General features: G+C 38.0%; 1 protein-coding gene across 4 annotated transcripts in view; it reads right to left on the bottom strand.

Moving 5' to 3' along the window:
- The window catches only part of LOC144043517 (microtubule-associated serine/threonine-protein kinase 1-like), a 39,898-nt gene extending 27,913 nt beyond the window's left edge, over positions 1-11,985 (bottom strand). For 3 of the 4 annotated variants that reach the window (XM_077557229.1, XM_077557231.1, XM_077557232.1), the window contains exons 1-2: positions 11,311-11,985; positions 3,477-3,508 (exon numbers count right to left, since the gene is read on the bottom strand). In XM_077557229.1, the coding sequence (XP_077413355.1) occupies positions 3,477-3,508; positions 11,311-11,349 (71 nt within the window). In that variant the 5' untranslated portion in view covers positions 11,350-11,985. The remainder of the gene's footprint in view (positions 1-3,476; positions 3,509-11,310) is intronic. The other variant, XM_077557230.1, reaches the window with a different exon arrangement.
- Positions 11,986-22,573: the final 10,588 nt, after the last annotated feature.

Below are 22,573 nucleotides of genomic sequence, written 5' to 3'. Positions count from 1 at the left end.
TCCAACACACCCATGACCCGAATGATATTATATTCAGATAATTAGTTCTTTGAACAAATTAAATGAGTATTTAAAAAAAGGCCTCACGAGTTTGAAGAATAGAGTTGGGCAGATATTAAAAGTGCTCTGCATTGGGGCTCAGTTGTGCCATAGCACTGTGGTAAACTTTGTCTCTGGTCAAACTTTTGTTCCATAATGGAATCCTGCTTTATTCCTTGATCAGTAGGGGGCAAATCAAATCATTGCGAAATGCTCAACATGACATCCAATTCCCAATAGTGCCACTGTCGAAAGAAAAAAATAAAAAGTGTTTTAATGCCATCTCATATTTTCACCCTGTTGATACCATAGAGATAAAATACTGCAAAGAGTTCAATTAATTTAAGAAACAAAATGATGGCGAGCGTATTGATGTTTGACACAAGACTTTATTGTTGCAATCACGTCTTCATAAAACCGAAAAAAATCACTTTTGTGTCCTCGTTAAATATTTCCTCAAACAAGCCAATCTGAAATGTCAATTATCATAAAACAGTACAAGTGGATATACATTGCTGTGAAGACGGCTTTATTGGAGATGCTTTGCGATATAAAGTGCAATGCATTAAAAGAATAAATACTCATTACTTCATTTATGTTTACGTGTCACACTGATATTTACAATAGGAGAGAATAGCATTTTCATTGTTGAACTATGAATTACGAACAACGAGAATAGTATTTTCATTGTTGAACTACGAGATGCAGCTCATGGTTTAGCAGCTATTCCAAAGAGAATTTGAATGAAGGTATTATACAGTGTAAAGAAAACCACATAATTAGGTATGTTGGATACAGACCGATGTCAGTATGAGTACTCAGCTCTTGAGTAGTCAAAGAAGCCAATAAAACGAACACTTTTGATACATAAAATCCCCCCACCAAAAAATAAAGCGGCAGATAATTTTGAAGAAAGACCTATATACATATATATCAATATGGCATTTTTCCTTAAAATTATATTAAAATGAATGGCATTTTTTTCTATTCTTCTCATTTGCCATTTCTAGTTCCATTGCAGTGTTTGAAACATTCTAATTTGATGTGCAGACATGCTATTGCAAAAATACATGGAACACAAAAAGGCTAGTGTTGATTAATACAGTATTTTGTTTAAATGCATACCTTAAAGTTGCTCAATGCAGGAAATACAATTTTGAATCGCTACTGCCACGTGTGGCCAAAAAACGGAACTGCACACTCCCTTCTTCACGTACACACTCTTGACGTCACATCCGCAGACAAAGGGCGGGAAATTCGAAGCCGAATCCAGCCTGACAACTATTGACCAGAGGCTTGCTGGAGTACCTTATGTAAAGAGCTTTGGTGTTAATCTGCTAATTAGAAGATGATTGTTTCAAAAAAATAAATAAAAAGGCTATAGTAAACATATTTTTGTAAAATTTGCTTCATAGAGCAACTTTAAGCATGATCAATCATTTTTGACTTATGGCTATAATATGATCATTAAATTAAAACAGCATACAAGGCGATTCAATTCTCCCAAAAGTGATGCAAAGCACATACACAAACACTGCAGCTCGCAGGGCACAACATGACAATTACTAAATCTCAAATTTGTCCTCTGGGCTAAAAGATTAACTATTTGTTTCTCACTTGCTATTATTGAATAAAAAAATTCTGTGAATGAATGTCAGCATGCACACAATGAAAAAAACATCTCAAAACAATTTTGTGGTCTGCGTCATTCTTTTCACTATAATTCCACTCGTAATACATAATGCTACTGCATACTGTGATAAGTGGCCACTTAATTATGCCTTTTAACCCCACTTTAAAGGCGCTATAAAAGGTCACTCTTGAAAGAGCAATGACGCAGGTTACCATACAACACACCATCAGCTTCCTGTCTTTGCCTCTCATTCCTTTTAGCGTGTCGGAGCATGTTGGGTGCAGCTGATTGTGACGCGAGCTGTCAGAACGCAGCAGGTATCCCAATGCACCACAGAGCTCCAACCTTATTTAAAAGTGCACTGGTATGTTTGCGGAAAATCAAGGCTGTGCATGGGAACAAAGAGGCAACAAGGGATTGTGGGTCATTTTCCCAAGGTATGGTTGTGACATTTATGACGCTTTTCTTTCCCTCTTCTTTCACTTGGGTGCACTTAAAGATGAGTTAAAAGCTTGTACTGCAGGCAATGGAATCTTTGAATGAATGGATGATGATGCGAGCAAATGGAGATGCAAGGTCATGTGGACTGTTGCGTAACATGTTGAACAGACTTAAAGATTTTGAAGAAGGGCAAAGCTGGTGACAATGCGCACTATTTATTCTCAGAATGGGTCTGCAGGGTTTACCCATGAATGGATGAAGCCAATGAACTCATCTATAATGTATGGTGGCTGCTCATGTCCTACAAGGGGAGATAGGATGGAGTATGAAGCCCAGCCTGCATTTAAATGAAACCATTGAAAGAAAAATGTCAGTAATGGTGCAAAGGCAAGCAATCGGTGCATTGCAAAGAGTTCAATTCAGATTTGATTACTCATCGTGACTCCTAGGAACAGGAGAGGAGATGACCAGAGGGGCAAAAGAGACGACCATGGGGGTGGGGTTCTGTGGGCTGACCCCAAGGGAAAGACTTAACACGATGCGGCCGTGAAATAGATTGGAAAATTGTTACAGCTCTCACGACTGGATTTTTTTTTTTAATCCATACTGGTTATTTTCACACAGCACTTACATAAAGTAGACGGATGCTTGCTGGTTATCGCTAACAATAATCTATTCGATTCAAACAACAAATCATGAAAATTCAATCTGTTTTTATCATGTCTTTTGAAAAAAGGACTGATAGCGATGCACTTTTTTCAGGCATGCTTCTTCATTCTTGTGTGGCAAAGGATTAGACATACAAATATGATGACATCATTTGCTTTCCAATCATCTATTCATTTTCTATACGACTCTATGATGTGGAGGAAGCACAGCCTTGTTCAACAGACTTGGGCAAAAGGCAGACTACACTTTAGGCTGGTCATTATGTCATCGTAAGATGATTAAGCTTAGGTCATTATGTGAACCACTACCACTGACTACCCCTACATTTTTGTACAGGTATCAAGAAGAACTGAGCAATGCCACAAACACGGGAAGCATATAAAATGAAAGAATTTTTTTTTTCTAAACTGGGAATTCCATGTGGATACTTGACTTGAACTGCTTAATAAGAGAGCAAAAAGGAGATGCGTGAGGTGAAATTGAGCAACCGGAAAAAACACTACTGGCTTTCAGCACCAAGGACAGCATCCAGACTCTGACAGACAAACAGCATCACTCCATCTACTTCACAGCCACACGACATTCCAAAACCACAAACACCACTGAGCTTCCTTTAAGAAACACTCTTCAGGGTCAAGAGCAACGATGGAGAGAGTGAGGACAAAAAGAAGGGAGAAGTGGAAATAACACTCACCTGCTGCTCTTGCGAGGCAGTGGCAAATCCTTCTAGAAGAAACACAAACACAACAAAAGAGATCAGGTACAGAAAAATCACCAATATCGATGCAGGTAAATTCTGTACACAAAAGACACACAACAGGAAGTGCTAACACATCAATATTAGAGAACACCAGAATGAAAGAAATGCTATTCTTGTATTTAAGTGAGACTCTTTTTAAGCCAATACTATTACACATTGTTGATTTAATGTATCAACACTGATACAGTCGTGAATGCATTGCACCAAACAGCCTTTTTGTTAGGTAATATCTATTTCTATATAACTGTTTGAAAATTGAATCTAAAAAAAAACTGTTCTATGAAGCACAAAATAGTATGGGATCATTTAACAATCACATAGGTAGACAATGAAAGAAGGTTGTAGAAAACAGAATAAAATGAACTAAATCTGGTAATTTAGGTCATTTCAGACTTAAAAAAAAAATAGAACAGAAAGCAAAAATTGTTTTTTTGCTGCCAAATGAGTATATACTGTAGATATTTATTTAAGTTTTATGCTTTTTTTAATAAATGTTTTAGTAATTATGTTTTCTGTTAAATAATGTGAAAATACATTTGAAGAAAACATACTGGCATTTTAAAGCTTTTTAACGTTGTTTATGATGTGAATGTGAAATGTTTTCCTTCTCCTAGTTCATACTGTACAAAGCCATGATCACACAAAGCAACATCACATGTAAACAAACATTTATTTGCATGTATAGTCATTAATTTCAGCCAGACTTTCTCCATCCTGCCCCTCCTGTGTCCATATGGACAGGGAACACCGCAAGAGTCATACCATGCCAACAAAACCCGACTCACACAAACAAGTAAACAAGTGAGAGATCATGCCTGAGGTCTTTTCTTTAAGCCTTGGAAATAGCCTGGCTCTCTATGTGCTTCTTCTACTTATGCTTGATGGTCTCGGATAAGAAAGGCACAACATATTAGTGTTAGATACGATGAATGTATCACACCTTCCCCTTGTCACATGGAAGTTAAGGTGCTGTTAGCCACATATCGACTAACCAGTAACCACAGACTGTGTAATAATTAGCATAGTGATTGCTTGTGTGCGTCCGTGCGTGTGTGTGTATATTTATGGGTGCTATATGTGGTCAATAATTGCCTGTGGAGGCAAGGGCTGAGAGTCATCTCAATAAATCAACTTTTTCTCCATTTGATCAAAGCATCTCCGTGAGTGCACTTCCCTTACGCCAACATGTCCCTGAGTGTTTTACAGTACATGTTAACAAATCCATCTTCACAAGGACGACCGAATATTCGAGCCACTGATCCCTCCTCACTTTGTCCTTCATTGATCAGGCTAATTGACCCTGAGCCGACAGAGCCAACGAGACGATTTCCAAAAGCAAAAGGAAGTGCCGCAGGCTTTGCACCAATGAAGAGGGTTAACGATACAAAGTATTTTTAAAAAGATTGGAAATAATTCCACCATCAAAAGATTATACTAGCGTTTCGGGAAGCACAGAATGTCTTTCATAAATGTATATTGTTGGCTTGAAATACGAGTGATCTGACATACGAGTTATAAGCGATAAGTGCCATCATTCGGATGATTTCTTTTTTCTTTGACTTGAGCAAGTTTGAAATTCAAACACTGGTGACAATGAACCCAATTAAATTCACTTCACAACACGCAGCAGTTCAGCAGACAGTAAGACAAAAAACAGGCTAAGTTTAAGTTGTTTACTGTCAGACTAAGCATAAAAGAAAGAGAATTACACAGAATTATGCATTTAAAACCCATATAGCTTTTCCTTAGAAAAGTTTGTTTGGCTTAATGCTAATAATTATTGCAATACACTAGACACAGACAAAAATATAGCGTAAGCGTTGAGGTCTTATAATCCTTTAACCAACAGTATTTTAAACACAGTAAAGCAGTACTGCATAATAAAATAATAAAAATAATGTTATGCAAAGATATAATGCCTGCAAAGAACGACTAGTGTGGCATACAAAGGAGCAATTTGTGACTGTTTCCATGTATATGTATTACACTGCCCCAAGTAGCCGAGATGTGAAAACCAGAAGGAGTAGTGTAATGTCCACTAAATGTAAAAAAAAAAAAAAAAAGTAAAATTGCATTGTTATTGTATTTATAAGTATAATATTTTGGGGTAATATTTTTATTATTTAAAAAAAATACTTCCAATTTCTTTCTTTCTTTCTTTTTTATCGGATTAATGGCATTTCCATTCATTTGAATTGGCAAAGATCATTTGGAATATGAGTATTTTGAGTTACAAGCATGGACAAAGAACAAATAGAGCTTGTATTTCAAGGCACCAATAAGACCAACCAAGCAGTAAGAGTAAGTTTTCTAACAAAACAAATCCTGATAAAGCCTTGCCGCCCAGTGGGATGTTTTTAAAAATATTCCACAGTGATTCAGAGGTTTTCAAGCCTGCTGTTGACATATTTCTGAATTAAATGCATCTGGCATCTACTACACATGACCACAGAGCACCAAATCTGTCTTCCAGTGTCCCCAATCAAATTCACCAAAATCGCATTAGACTCAATGGACCAGTTTTTAGACATGGTCTGAGCAACTCTCTGTCACCGCTGCTCTTAGCAGAGACCAGGCAATCATGTGCAAGCAAGCCTTGCGCTGATACAAAAAATCAGGATGTGCCGGCACTGGCATCAAGGTGCAGGAGGCGCGTCTACGAAACTAGAGCTCAAAGTTTTCTTTCTACGTTGCTTATTGGATCTGTAAAATGTTCTAAGTCAGGGCTGTCTTTGGGTAAACCATAAGAATGTGCAAAATAACAATTCAAGCATTTCTCAAACAACAGAGCAGACAATAGTTACCTAGCGACTTTTGTATAAATCAAACCTGTGAACATCTGCTCACTGTCCCTGTGAGGGACTCTTGACTCTTCAGGCATGTCTAGGCAATAACAAGTTGGCACATTAAACAAAGTGCAGCGGTCTAAAGGCCGTGGTTTTCCACTTCAGGAACTTGAAGGGAAATTGAGGTCAGCCCGCATTTATTAAATGTTGTGATCGCCCCTGTAGGGCATCTTTCTGGTTCTTTTTGGCAGGAGGAATAAACAACCACTGCCAGATGGGACACAGTTATGATTGCTCCACACTGTACTCAATAATCTGCATAATCATTTTACAACCACATCAGATGAACATGTCAAAGCAAACACAAGAGGCAAAGATCAGCTTGACTGTCCGTGTTGTTCTTTTTGTTCGTCTTCAACAACTGTTGTTGTGACGGAACAATTAAATTGACCAACCCACCTGACTGGGATGGAAATGAAATTAAGAAATGGGTTACATGGATGAATAAGCAGCGTTTCCAATACATGCTTGCGCCACCTGAGCCTTGGAAATACAATCATAAGAGCTCACGCAGTCCTCTCTTTCTCATATTCACTAGTTTGAGTATGCGCAGAATGAACAAGTGCTGCTCCTGCAGACACAGTTGCATAATTAAGTCAACTTAAAACCATGGAGTGAGTCCAACCGGGCCACAGACTGTGTGCTCTAAAATCAAATCTTCATTCCAAACATGGCCTTAATTAGCCTACTAAAAATTCAACGACATTAATTCTCCATCACTTCCTCTTTGTATTGTCTGCAACTGTCAGCTTGGATTCCCTTTCACACAGTTCATTCTTTATCTAAAATCCACTTTCATTTGCACATAAGTCAGAAAGTGACAACTCATTTCAACTAATTAAGTCATTCCAATCAAAGCTTGTTTTGGGGCATTTTGTCAGGAGAACACGTGTCTCTTTCAAGCCGTTTAATAATAATGATAACCCTAAACCCTTTAAAAATTCTGACCAGTTTTGGGTCCCAATCATGACTTTAGGAATTTAAAGCTCCACTTTTTATACTATGTGAACTATTTTTCTCCTTTAAAATGACGTATGCCTACTGTCGACAGCATAGTCGTTACCTATAAAAAATATATATTTTTTTTTTACAACATGATATTTTGCATGTGGGCTTTTCGATACGTCACCTGCAGATGCCCTGTTTCTGTCAAAGCATGTTGACTTTGGCAATGAGTAACCTCATTTATGATTAAACCCTGGCACTCATACAATTGTGCGGATTGCCAGGACATGTTCTCATGATTTGAGTCACCAGTCTTGAGGTGTCATTTGAAAAGTCACTCACCCTCAAGCAAAAAAAAAAAAAAGTATTTAATATACCTTTTTTTTTTGTAAAAAAAAAATTGCAACAGTTCCAGTTGATTATCAGATAGAATGGCTGCTGCTCCCAAGTCGAGGTACATCCTTCATTTCACCTGACCTCCACTAACACTACAAATGTGAGCATGGGCGTCTGGCGAAGGTGATTATAGTGAATGGTCGAGATTCCATCGATGCAAATTCATGTTTGATGACAGCCCCATAGTCACACAGATCGTACCGATCCGCAGTATCGATCCATTAAATACTTACTTACATACTTTTGGATACCTTATATTGCCGTGCAGCACCTGCACCTCAGAGCCTGTCATATCTTAATCTGCCAAGTCGATAGGTGGCAGCACTGCGCCACCGCAGTTTAAAGGCAACTCAAAAAAAGATACAAACTAGAGTGTAGCCTACTAGCCTAATATGCCTTGGGTTGCAGCTACCAAACGCCGCCGATGCAGCAATCGCGGGGCAAACATCTGTCTTTCTGCCAGAAATGTTTAAGGCCACAAGTGTATAGCAGTGCAGGCTTAAAAAATACACGTTAAGGTTAATACTAGCCCAAAAAAAGCCCAAAAATATAACTTTTTTTTTTAAAGTATCGCAATACAAGATCGGATCGCCACCAAAGTATCGAGATCCAGATTGGATTGCGACAGAAGTGGATCGTCCCAGCCCTATCAAAAAGTATTGATCACCCATGTCACTCCAGCAGGTGTAATGGCTGTCTCCTGATCTTTGTGTGTATTCTCACTTGGAAACACCATTTCATGTTGGTCAAAGCTTACCAGTACGTACAGTGGTCAGGATATTCAGATTTTTAGATTACGCTGCAAAATGACTATTACGGGAAGCAAACCAAAGCTGTCGCACCGGGCTACGCATGGCAATTGGTTTTATTTTTTTTCTGCCCTCACGAACATTTTAGAGAGCGTAACTCTGTTTACTCAATTGCATTGTCCACATTTACAGTAAACAGTTATAAAGTGTTTGTGAATTTCATATTCAGATCCCACTCTTACATGGCAAAGATGATTAAACACGGGCAAAAGAATAATTGAAAATACTTTTGTGATATTCCATAAACAGACGACAAGTATATGCAGTAAATAGAGAAGTTATATACTGTAAATAGACACATAGCTCCATCTTGTGATCAGATTGGTGATCGGTTCATTTAAACTTACTGACCGGTGATCAGCCCCAAAAACCCTGATGGTGTCATGTAAAGTCTAGCTATTATCTACAGAAATTTGCATGATAAACATTGTGGTATGGGGGTGAGATCAGAGAACTGTTGCCAAGGTCTCGACATCAACACTCCCTTAATTTAGAGCACTAACTTGTCTAAATGAATAAAATGGCAAGAAAATGAATTATAATCAAAGGGACGATTTACTGTCATCAAAATGCGGTTTCATCCATCCAATCTCAATAGTCTCTCTTCATATGTTATTATTGAATATGTGTAAACAGAGTACCCATACGAAACCCACTAAAACACAGGGAGAATATGCAGATGCCACACAGGAGGGTCTGAGGCAAGATTTTAACCCGAGACCAAAACCTTAATCTAGATCCAGATGCAGAACTAACAACGTAATTAGTTTTCGGTTTTCTGATTTTTGGGTTCTGCTAGCTGTATCTGTCCTACTGCTTACTGTTATACTATGTCAAAATGACTGTTGTGGGAAAAGGTCATAAATCACTCGTGGTGTAATACTTGGAGGTTACCACCATCAGAAATACATTCATGGAAACTGACAGCACATTTCTAGTTTGTATCCTCACACGCGTTTCAGATTTAATTAGATTGTGCACTGTCGTAACTCTTTAGTCACACGGTGACATCAATGAGTGCCAGCACAGCGAGGCATGATCCCAAATTCATTTTAGTCATTTTGAGGCAATGCATTGTGGATGTGCGACCCCTGACCCCGCCCTTAGTGCGGGGGAGTGGGATGTGTCACCATATGGTGCACAAAGAAATGTGCGTATGTGAAAGAGAAAGAGAGTGCATGACAATTGGGTTGATGAGACCCAAGGGAATGACAAAGCAGCCAATCAGATGTCAACACACAATTTTACACTGCACGCACACGCAGGCCAAACACAGGCACCATAAGAGCTAAAAGTCAACACTCTATTACACATATTTTCTTATACATGCAGAAATTAGCCACACAATCATTGATTGCATCACCTAAAAATGAATTTTGTGAGCCATGACACTATGATGATAAATTTCCCTGCAGCTCGTTATACATCATGGTAGCACAGCGAGGGGCTTAGTCGTGGGGATAATGAGACATGAAACCATCAGCACACTTCAGCACTAATCCTTCCTTGATACGTTAATATTCTCTCCGTCCTCTCTCTTTTGTAATAGGGGTCAATTTGCCACTAACCAGATTCAAAGTACAATTTCAAGCCTTTGCTAGCAATGTTAATGTTGTGGTCGACACGTCGCTAAACTGAATGAATAAATGGAAATAAATGCAAACCGAGAAACACACGTCGCATGCGCACAGGAGGCTGCACTCCGCCCGGCAGGCTGCTCATCTTTGCTCAGTACACTTGACTGAATCATGCAGAGATTGGGGGTGGGGGGTGTATGAACCATGATTAAGCAGGAAGCTTCATATCGGATGAGCACAGTGGTCTGAATCAGCACGCACGGGGTACAATTCATTTGCAGCATTTTGTCAAACACAGTGTTGGCCTACATAAGCTCCTCTAATCATACTCATGAACCTGCTAGGGCGGGAGAACCTTACAGCAACAACGATGGGCTAATGCATACCTTGAACAACCCCATGCCTCTTGTCTAGTGTCCATCCATATTTGGCACCATCAGGGCAGGGGCACTGATAGCAAGTTAAGCAATATAATGGAATGTTACAGTAATATGGATTTAACTTTTGGTTTGAATTTGGGTTTTGTATTTATCCTGTTGCATTTAATGTGCTTCACTCATTCATTGTTATAGGCTACATATTTAGAAATGACAGTAGAATAATATAATTGTCACTGTTCGTAATATTAGTCACCGTTATCGTTAAGAAACTGCACTGTAGAAATGATAATTATGTTGTTCATAGGGTATACGGTACTGTATGAAGGAAATCAATTTCGAGAGACTACACCATGTCGATGTATTTATATGATCAAAAATAATGGTGTTCTTGAATTGTTATTTGTTATTAATATGTATTATATGTATAGCTAGATAGATAGATAGACCGTGGCCATACATACATACATACTTACATACATACATACATACATACACATTATATCATACTTAAATTAGAGTTTGTAAAAGAATAATATATTGATTATAACTGTTATAGTACTAAATTACATATGTTTTATTAAGTAATGTTATGATAATCTATCTCTCTTAATAAACTGCTGATGTAGGTCAAAGTTGAGCTACTACAGTATTATACGGAAACAACAGTAACATCTTTATGTACAATATTTGTATTATTTAAAAAACAACAGCAACAACAACAAGATTCTGCCAAATAGGATGAGGAACCTCTACAGTACGCAATAATAGATCGAGGATCTCGTCAGAGAGAGAGGCGATGTCCAGCATGAGCTCACCTGCAGCCTCCGGCGTCGTATTATGCCCGAGTCATCCATGTCTTCATCAAGTGCAATGGCAATAAAATAATCAGCTCCCTCTGTTCTATTTGGCCCGAACGTGACTTCAGCTTCCAGCCGAACTGCAACAGAAGCAGCAAAGTCCTGAGCTGGGGGGTCCGGTGTCACGTCGAGGAGGAGCACGTCATGACACAAATGTAAGCGGCCCCATTGTGTCTGCTCTAAATGTATGTCACTAAAAAGAAGCCACCAAGCGAAATCTCACTGTTGACAGTCGCGCAGTTGCTGTCCGAGCATCCTTGACAACACGCCAGAGGTTAGTCCGTCTGGATACGGTTCTGGAGGTAGTTGTGACTCCAATTTAGGAGCACTAACCTGGTCTTGACTTACGTCCTGCTGTGTCACAACAGCACTCACAAGAAACGCGAGCTTCTTTCCACGCGAGAATTGCGACTTGGAAAGCGAGCTGGGCCAAATGCCTATTTGACGTCCCGCAGAAGGGCAGCCAAGAGCCGCTTACTCATCCCGGAGCTCCTCGGTCGGCCTGACACACATAACTCTCCTCGATAAAGCACAATTTCCCCGTTCAGTCGTCCATCTGCACTTTCAATAAAACCGGGGAAGCTGGAGCAGCAGTAGCACCAACGCGATATTTGAGTGACTCCTTTCTGGGATTCCCTCTCGCCCCTCCTCTACTCTTCCCCCTCCTCCGCGTGAACTGCTCACGCTCTCCTCACATCATTGGAGCTTCACGCAACGTGCACGATAATGCGTCATCACGTCCCGGTTTTGGTCCACATTTGCTCCACCAGGCTGCGCGTAAACTGGCTAAATTCAGCACCATAGATAGATACGTAGATGGATAGATAGATAGATAGATAGATAGATAGATAGATAGATAGATAGATAGATAGATAGATAGATAGATAGATAGATAGATAGATAGATAGATAGATAGATAGATAGATGGATGGATGGATGGATGGATGGATGGATGGATGGATGGATGGATGGATGGATGGATGGATAGATAGATAGATAGATAGATAGATAGATAGATAGATAGATAGATAGATAGATAGATAGATAGATAGATAGATAGATAGATAGCAAAATTTCCCTCAAGTGTGGATACATCTTACACTGGCATTAGAAAAAATAATTATTGTACATTTTCCATCTGTCCATTTTCTGTAGGCTACTGCTTTTCCTCACTAGGATCACTGGTGTGCTGGAGTCTACCAGCTGATATTGAGAATGAGACGCAGCACACCTTAAACCAGTCGGCAGCTAATCTCAGAGCAACTTTGAATTTTGATTTGTTAATTTTGATTTCTCTTCTTCTGCAGAGCTTGCTGATGAACTGATCATTTGATTCAGGTGTGCTGGAGGAGGCTGGATATGGGGCTCTTGAGGATCGGACTTGGTGACCCGGGTTTAGACTTTGTTAATGGTTTTTGATTCCATATTTGTTGTCTTTTAAAAAAAAAAATGATGTGAAACTCGCCTCCCTGCTTCACTTCTTGCGCTTTGGTCCTCCAGCGTTTTGCCAAACATCATACAGGAAGCATGACATGACAAAAATTACAAGACCACTGACAGCAACATACATGAACCGACAACTAGCTGACAGAAAACATGGAACTAAATAAAAGCAAACAAAGCAAACAAGACACACGTAACTGGGGTGGCTGATTAAAATAAATGGACTGGGCTGACAAGGGGGTGGTAGCGAAAACCTAACAAGTACGATAGTTCATTAACATGGAACATGAAAAAACAGTACATAACATGAAACAAAATTTAATTAAATCTCTTTAAACACAGATCATAACAGGTGTAATAGATAGCAAAATGTCCCAATAAATGTGTTTATTTTGTAGCTGCTAAAAAAAACAGATGGAGGTCATTGCTATTACATAATGGCCTTTGGGGGGATTAGGTCTTTCGCACAGGTTTTATATAACATATTGTCACCAGCTTTTCAGGCCCATCTAACCCTTCCAGAAGGCAAATTAATAGATTGGCCACATGGAGTCTTTTAAATGACCTCTAAATGTATTTCCTGTACAATGATAACATAACATTCAATACTGCCAGTACTGCCAAAAAGTGTACATGTTTGGATTTTCTTTCAGTTGGGTAATGGTGGATTAGTTGTTAGCGTATTTGCCGTACGTACTCTCAAGTGACATGTGTTCAAATCTCCACTGAAATGTGTGTTCTCCTCATGCTTGGACGGGTTTTCTTCAGAGCACGCACAACGTCGTTACGGCAGATCGAATGGATTGAGAACTAATCGTTAAGATGATCTACCCGGAAGACGCAGAGACAAAAGATCCTCGAATACACCTTTAAGCAGAAAAATCTCGGGGCTCCCATTTTGCCACTTGTTGTTGACTGAAGATGACATCAATGTTGCTCAGGTCTCAGGTAACAACCAATCACAGCGCAGCTTCAGATTGATTGTTATGGATAAAAACAGCTGGATTTTGCTTCATAACTCATATTCCGCAAATGTAATATTAATCAGAATGTAATGTTTGGACTAGTGAGGTAACATATAACAAATTATTGTCAATCTCTGGGTTGACTTCCACTTTAATCAATAATAATAGCTATATCTGTGACTCCATTAAAGCAAGCTTGGGCTCAGTGAAAGGTTTGACTATGAGTAAATGAACCTTAATTTTGACAGAATTAGTGACAGAATGTACTCAGATGTAGCCAGGAAAATGATCCATTAAGTATGCTTGCTGTTGTGTGTGTCAGATTAAATGGCGCTATGAGGGCCATCTGGTTGACAGTGAAGGAGCCAGACCATTTCTGTGTTGACATTGGGGCTCTGTTTTGTGGCCTGTAGGCAAGCTGTGCAAACCCCAACACACACACCTTCACGGTAACCATCAACCCCAACCCTTTCAGCTCCATCAAAACAAAATCAAAATAAACATGCTTGGGCTTCACTCCAGAGGACACATGGTGGACAAATGAGGTTACAGATTAGTGCTGTGGCACAGAAACGTAAAAAGCCAAGTGCAGGTGGAAGTTGGGCCCAAAGGGAAGCATTTAATTGAGTTTCACAATGGCCTCATTATGGTTGTGGAATGAGTTGAGCAGCTTCTGAACACACAAGAGACCATGGCGCTGTCATATCCGCATACGTCGGGTAAACCTTTCGAGTTTGGAGGGTGACAACTGCTCAGGCTTGTTGATATAATTGTAATAATAAATGTGCATGTGAAATCCCATGAATGTTCTGTTTTGGTTTGTGTTAGCTTTAGCTAGTTTTGGTTAGTTGTTTTTTTTATTTTATTTTTTTTTATTTTCACCAACTGAGTAAGGAAGTGTGTTTGTGCGCGTGGGTGGGTCTCTGTGTGTGTGCGTTGCGTGCGTGTGCGCCACTGATCTGAATATATTACTGGATAGCCGATAGGCAAAGACTTTTGAAGCCGCGAGGCCGCCATATTGCTCGTCCCAAGAAACGTTTCTCGACATACGATACTATACATTTGCAGTATCAAAATTGGAGAACATTTGAGACCATACTTAGTAAAAAACAGCATTATTTATGATATTTAAATTTTACAACTTGCCTTAAATGCATGCATAAATTATATGCTTAATGATGTTTACAGGAGGAAACTTGTATATATATTTTTTATGTTTATTTAATTATACTATATATATATAATTATATTATAACTGCAATTCGACAAAAGATGCCTCTGCCAAATGATCTAATATTGGGGTTTAAGGAACTGAGCGATAAAAGAAAAAGGGGGGTCTTCAAAGCAGCACATACCGTCCACTTGTTAATTAAAATAAAAAAAAACTTGTTAAAAACAGTAACATGTCTAATCTGTACGTATACCGTATATTGTATACACCATAGTCTGCTCGTGAGATGGGGGGAGAAAAATGGCCGCAACGGCTTGCACGAGCGTGTATGGGCTATCGGCTATCCAGTCATATATTCAGATCAGTGGTGTGCGCCCCCTACATCAGTAAACCACTACCCTCTTGTGGTTGATGATTGTATTACAACAACAGAACCAGCTCTACAGGGTACAGTATAGAAAAAACACATGCAGCGTCATTTTAAAATCTGTTTCATTGGGAGACTGTCATCATACTAGACTATCATTTGTAGTTTGCATCTTGTGTATTACCCCCATCCTTCTCTGTCTGAGAGTAGGACAGCTCACAGCGGACATTGAATCCTGATTTCCACAGCGTTCCGTTCAGAATCAGGAGCGCCTCTCCTGCTGGCAGCCCTCAGGCCGCATGCACCCAGCAGGATGTCCTTAAATCCTCCTCAGTACTGGATAACAGCCTTCTTGCCTGCCTCCATAGAGCAGGGACACCATAAGAGGATTGCTATAACTCTGACCAGAGCGCCAAAACACAAATGCACACGAATGGATTGACACATTCACTGAAACACACCTGAGCATTTGAGGTCAGAGGCAGAAATTAAAACATTTTCAACAAAAAAGATCTATAATTTTAAGACATCTTATGCTTTTGCGCTAATGTTGTAGGAAATATCTAATTTGACTTACACTCATTGCTCAAAAACATTTCTTTATACCAAATAATGTTCCTTTATGGTCTAGCTACTGTATGCCAGTGGCACACACAGGCAGAAATGTAAATGCCCTTACACTAAATGGAAAATTTACAATTAATACAGTTAGGCTATTTGTCCTTATCTAAGTCTTTGTAACATTTTTGTTTGGTGGTGTGCTGTTTCTTATTAAAAAATAAAAATATCTATCCATCCATCCATTATCTACCACTTATCACAGGGCCCAGTGTGTATATTTGAAACCTATTTGGCAATGATAGGTCCATTCTTTGACTCTTTCGTAGCCCACAAAACACATGTAGACTTGTTGGGCGAACTCCCATGCACCCTAGAGGACCCTACCGTGTGAAAAATTGACACACAGCGGAGTGGAGACAAAAACAAAAACAGCTAGTCCACTGTTTCACAACTGGGACAAAAACCACGTTCCTCCTCCTGAATCTGAGATTCAACTTCTATAGAGAACTCTATAGAGAATAAATAGACTGCAAATATGCATTATTATTATTATTTTTAAAAAAAATTACCATGAAACTGTTCTTAACTAATTCACTGCCATAAATTAATTTGAACTATTTCTATTAGTTTAACGTTTTTTTCCACTTTTGTTAACAAGTGTATGAAAACCTATAATTTTTTATTGTACATTTAGAACAGATATAACATTTGTGATTAATCAGGAGTTAACTAGGGAAGTCATGCGATTAATTACGATTACAAATTTGAATCGCCCGACGCCCCTTATTTTTAATAATCTTTTTTTAATCACGTCAGGCGATTAAATTGATAATTGTAATTAATCGCATGACTTCACTAGTTAACTCACGATTAATCACTAATTTTATATCTGTTCTAAATGTACAACAAAAAAATATATAGGTTTTCATACTCTTGCTAACAAAAGTGGAAAAAATGCTAAACTAATAGAAATAGTACAAATGAATTTTTGACGTCTATAACCGTCAATGGCAGTGAAGGAGTTAAGCAGGGCCTTTCAAGCATGAAGGTATTTTGCTGTCACCCATGAATGGCATCAGTCGATTTGTGAAGGAACAGATTGACACACACGCACACAAAAAATGTACACAGCTTTTGTTGTATTTTCTTTTTTCTATGCCAAAGCTGCATGAGGAAAACAGTCAATAAAGCCACACAGAGAACAAAAGGCCAAAACGTGTTCTGAGCAAAGAAGAGCTTGGGGGCCTGCATGTGAGTGTGTGCACCAGTGTTTTAGTCTTTCGTATGAATGGTAATTGGATGCAGCCTCAAAGCAGACTTGGCAAGAACCAACCAGTAGATGAAAAGACTTTCGAACACAGACGATACACAGAACTAAGCCTATTACAGTGATGCAAAGAGTCCTGCAAGAGTACACAACAACATCACCAAAGTGCCTAACAGCTGTTGTGGCTTTGTGTTCCGTGTATACTATCTGCTTTGACCTCTTCTAAATGTCATCTCAGAAGCCGAGTGACGGGAGCAATGCATCTCGACTTCAATCAGACTGTTATTTCATGCGTCCGTCTTCTTCAATATAACTTCCCACAAGATGACAGTGAAATTTAAGGGACTAAAACTATGAACCTCCTGTATGCAATTTGAAGGGAGCTGTGCTGTTCTACTCTCTGACCACAATGTCATGCAGCTCGAGACCACCAACAGGTCACTGCTGGAACAGCAGGCAGCCAGCACAAGGACCATGACAGTTTTGACACAGAGGAGGTGCTGCAAGTGTGTATTTATTTATTTATCATGTACAGCATTTAGTTTCAGTTGTCATTGTTTTTCTTCAGTGCTCTATTGAAAAAATGAGTTGGAATTTCGGGAATCTTGTTAATCTGATGTATAAAAGCCCCTGCAGATGCTACTGACATAATGATAACTGATAATTCAATATAATAAATAAATAAATAATAATAAATAAATAATAATACAAAAATGTCACAGTAACATTCAGACTCTATTCCAACAAAAGTGACGAATTAGACCAACTGAAACATTGATTTAATACATTAAATAAATGTTAGAGTTGATCTTATAAACATTATTGGTTCTTTGCATGCAATAGTGCAGGTTAACCACTGGGAGGAGAACTTGAACATGTGTTAGCTTTCAATTTTCATCACTTTATCCCTTGCTATTAGTGTGATTTTAATATTTGATGTGTGTATTGAAACTTATTGAAACTTGTTTTTAAACTTTTAGACTTTCCGTGTGTTGATTGTTTGATTGATTTTTATCACAGCAATAAACTGGTTATTCCTAAACGTTATCCCGTGTGCCTGTCTACGAAAATAAAGCCCTTTGTTATAAAGTTAGTTCAACAAATTTTTCATGCTCAATGATAAACATTTTCTTTGGCTAATCTCAATGTTTACTTTGAAGTAAATTAAGAGAGAACAGCAATCATGTGTGACATTTTACCACATTTAGTGAGACAATGGTGGAGCAGTATGGTCGCACTGTCTGTTCGATTGCTTTGAACTCTGCACTCACACAAAAATATGAAAATGACATGAATAAAATATGCCATGCTAAAAGCTGCCTTTTAGCTCGTTTGATTGCTAGTTACCTTTAGCCTATTGCCCAGGTGTCAGCAACCTTTCCTGTCTAAAGAGCCATTTTAAGCCAAATAAATAGCCAAAAATCTCTCTGGAGCCGCAAAACATTTGAACATTGTGATAAAGGAAACAGTGTGTTATGGTTAAAGTACTGAGGGTGTAAGAGCACCATAAAAAATATGCAGCATCCAATACGTAGAGATTTTTTTTCTCTACGTTTCGTCTTCCATTTTTGGATATATATATAACTTTTCAGACCTTGTTTTTCATACATTATTTGACTTTTCTGCAGTTCTGTCAAACTTTTTTTTTTTTTTTTTAGCATTTTATGGCTATTTTTGACATTTAGTTCTGCCTTTTTTGTTATCAATTTACTAACATTTTTGTCAATTTTTTTTTGGGGGGGGTGTCATTTTATGGTCATTTTCGTAATTTCTTCTTTTGTTTTTAGACATTTTATGACTACGTTTTGAAGAAAAAAATTACGGCCTATTCTTAAATCAATTTTCTAAGGACATTTTAAGGTAATTTTGAGGACAATTTTTTTGGGATACATTTTATAGCTACTTTAAAAACCTTAAATACATTTTCAGTCTTTTGGCATTTCTAAAGACATTCTATGGTAAGTTCTGGGATTTCTCTTTTTGTTTTTGGACATTTTATGGTCATGTTTTGAACTTTTTCTTTTCTGGAGTTTTTGTTTTTTGTTTATTCAATTCTCTGACATTCTTGGTAATTTAAATCTAAATTATTAATTAATTTAAGGAATAATTAATATTAAATATATATATATATATATATATATATATATATACATATACCCTTTTTTTCTTTCTTTTTTCTTTTTTTAGAGAGCCACATGTGGCTCCAGAGATGCAAGTTGCAGACCCCTGGCTTTTGTAATTTTACCTTGGAGCAGACGTAGGAAGTACTTGTTTTGGAGACATTTAGCCGGGGTGCGAGGCCGTCCACATTGTGTTATCCATTGAAGACGTTGCTCTATTTTGTTTTTGTCTTTGGTAATGGAAAGAATATGGCTCCACCCGACAAACTCTTGGGTTTCCTCATGTCCCATTTAAACAATCCATGTGCTTCACCATTTTTCTTGTTGGCGATCCACAGATTGTTAGAACTTTTTTTGGTAGGGTTTTATGGCTGCAGTTTTGTGGACTGATTTTACAACGAATTTAAACGGTGTGGAGAACTTGGTCGTTTGGGGGCATGGTTTGTGAAAGGGCAATCAGGGTCAGAGGTGAGCTGGAGCCTATCCCACTTGAGTCACTGGAGTTGTTGTCTTGCCAATCAATTACCAGGCACCTCTGGAGTTACGACAATTCACACTGATGGAGAATATTAAGTCTTTAATTAACCTAAAAATGGAGGAAGCTGAAATATTCAGGGATGTATGACCCATACATGAAATACTGTTGGCATTAGGCTGAAACCTTGCACTTCCAAAATGTTCACTTATCAGGAGATCCCAAAATTGGCATGCTTGTTCAACCATTAACATTACATCAGTGAAAAGAGCAAGCCACGTTCATCACTTTAGATTGGTCCATAATTTGTGACTATAACAACCACACATGTAGACCAATACTATAGATTTAAAAAATATATATAAAATTTGCGACATGAGGAATCAGCCTAGTGTTATGTATGTTTCTTAGACGTAAAGTTAAGCCTAGGTGGAGGGCTGTGTTATTCTGAGTGGCTTTTTAGTCACTGTATATATTGTCATCATTGCTGAAACAACACTACAATATAAGACATTTGTTTAAATGACTATAAAAGCGAGTTAAGACAGTAAGGTATCATCCCAGCACACACTCTTATTAAATACACTGTTGAACAACAAGAACAATTCATTCAGAAATCTTGTGTTTCTCATTCTTCTTCATGAGATCACAGACTGCCAGACGTGTCCTCCACTTTCACCTTTCCAGATAAATGCCAGTGAGGAGAATAGGTCAGTGGAACGTATCAAAGGCATTCCAAATGGTGGATACTGCATGAATGCCTGTCATTTAGTGAGTCAATAAAGATGGGTGGCAATGTTTGCCAGCTGAGGGCCAGCCGGAGGCTCCAAGACAGGCCGTGATCCAACTCTGTTAAATGAGAACGACAGCGAGGGTACACAGGGAGCAGCGATGGCCTGCTTTGTCCTCCCTCTCTCTGTTTCCCTGAATAGCTCTTGCACAAAGGATATCGTTATTTCTCCTCTAATTACCAGATGGTGAACTGTTTGTGTTCCCCCCGCTCCTCTGCTCTCACCCCCAGGAATAAAGTGGTGATGACCCTTGTGCAGTTATGAAACAGTCTGCTGGGACAAAGTGGTCCCTCCTTTCTGATTCCGCTATTCTTCTGAAATTTATGAGATAAACTGTAAAGCACTTCTTGCCTGAGACCATTGTGTTGTTTAATCTCATTAGGATTTAATGGGATTGGACTGATAATTTTTTTTATGGTACAATTACAGAATTAAGATTTATCGTACAAACGGAAATATTGAACAAGTTTCACATTTAAGATGTTTGGTCCTGGACTCCTGACTGTTTTCCAAGCAGCTCAGGAAAATAAAATCCTTACCACACCCACACCACAGGATAATCAGTCAGAACAAATCTATCAGAGACATGTGACAATTGGACCTTTGCCTGACTTTGTTCGGAATATGGAGAAAATAAAATAATTGTGGCAATTTTTCGGTATATGTGCACAGTAAATTTCATAGAGTAAATTTTACTCTAAAAAAGACTATATTCTGTCCCACTCTTAACTCATTCACTGCTATTGACGGCTATAGACGTCAAAAATTCATTTGAATTATTTCTATTAGTTTAAAAAAAAATCTCACTTTTGTTAACAAGAGTATGAAAACCTAGATTTTTTTATTTATTGTACATTTAGAACAGATATAACATGTGTGATTAATCGTGAGTTAACTATTGAAGTCATGCGATTAATTACAATTCAAAATTTTAATCGCCCGACGCAATTTATAGATTATTAAAAATTCGGGGCGTCCAGTGTTAATTCTGACCAATTTTAATGTAGTTTTAGTCATAGTATTTTGACTAAAACTAATTAAAGTTTTAGTCATAATTTAGTCATCTGATTGTATTTTAGTTTTAATCCAATTTTAGTCTACGAAAATAAAAAGCAATTTCCGTCGACTAAATTGACAATTTAGTCGTTTTCCTTCAGAATACATTTAACCTTTTAGCCAGAAAATTATAACACACCTATTTGTAACTGTACTTTGACATGCAAGACACGTTTAACAACTGTGTCTTAAATAATTGTTTCAATGAAACATGTTGAAGTGACAAAAAATATGCCGTCTTATAACTTAGTTTTCACCTAAATAAAAAAAAAGTGCATACTGTACTTGCTTGAGCTAAATCTTACAGCTGCACAATGAATGAAAATATGTTTGAACATTAAAATAAAGTTCAGTGAACACTGAACAATTTCCGAGTGTTTTTTTTCTCCCACCAGCTTTTCATTCCTTCTGATTGGATCGTGTGAATTTTCGTCACTGTGTTGTTTTCATTTTCGTTTTAGTCATTGACGAAATTGTCAGTCAATTTTAGATATCGTTATCGTCTCAATGAATGGCTTCTATTTTAGTTTTAGTTTGATTTTCGTCTGAACAAAACATTCGTGGAGAAAATGATTTGACCAAAAATGGAGTTACGAGGATTCCACCTGACACTTGCGATATATTGATACAGAGCAGGATTGACATGGGTCAGTGGTTACATTGAACCTGAAGGTTCGGTGCTTTTTTTTGTGTGTGAAATATTTTACTCTCTTCCGAATATAAAGTTTACTCTGTTTAGACTGAGACTGAATATAGCCTTTTTCAGATTAAACTCTACAAAATGTACTGTGTGTATCTTAAAAATGCTTGGAGTGCAAAGGTGTCTCAATTGCATTTTTAAGTTGCTTTCAGTCACTTATGTTTTGGGTGCATGTACACATCTTTCATATGTAATGTAGTCATTACGTATCCAATTTTGCCAAACAAAATATTTATATATTTCTAAAAAACTTCTCATGAAAACTTTCTTGGAAATGTTCATATTTTAGGGCTATGTGGTTATTT

This window comes from Vanacampus margaritifer, chromosome 2, assembly GCF_051991255.1.
Source record: "Vanacampus margaritifer isolate UIUO_Vmar chromosome 2, RoL_Vmar_1.0, whole genome shotgun sequence".
NCBI lineage: Eukaryota > Metazoa > Chordata > Actinopteri > Syngnathiformes > Syngnathidae > Vanacampus > Vanacampus margaritifer.
The sequence above is the reverse complement of the archived record's forward strand: the minus strand, read 5'-3'. Positions and strand labels throughout refer to the sequence as shown.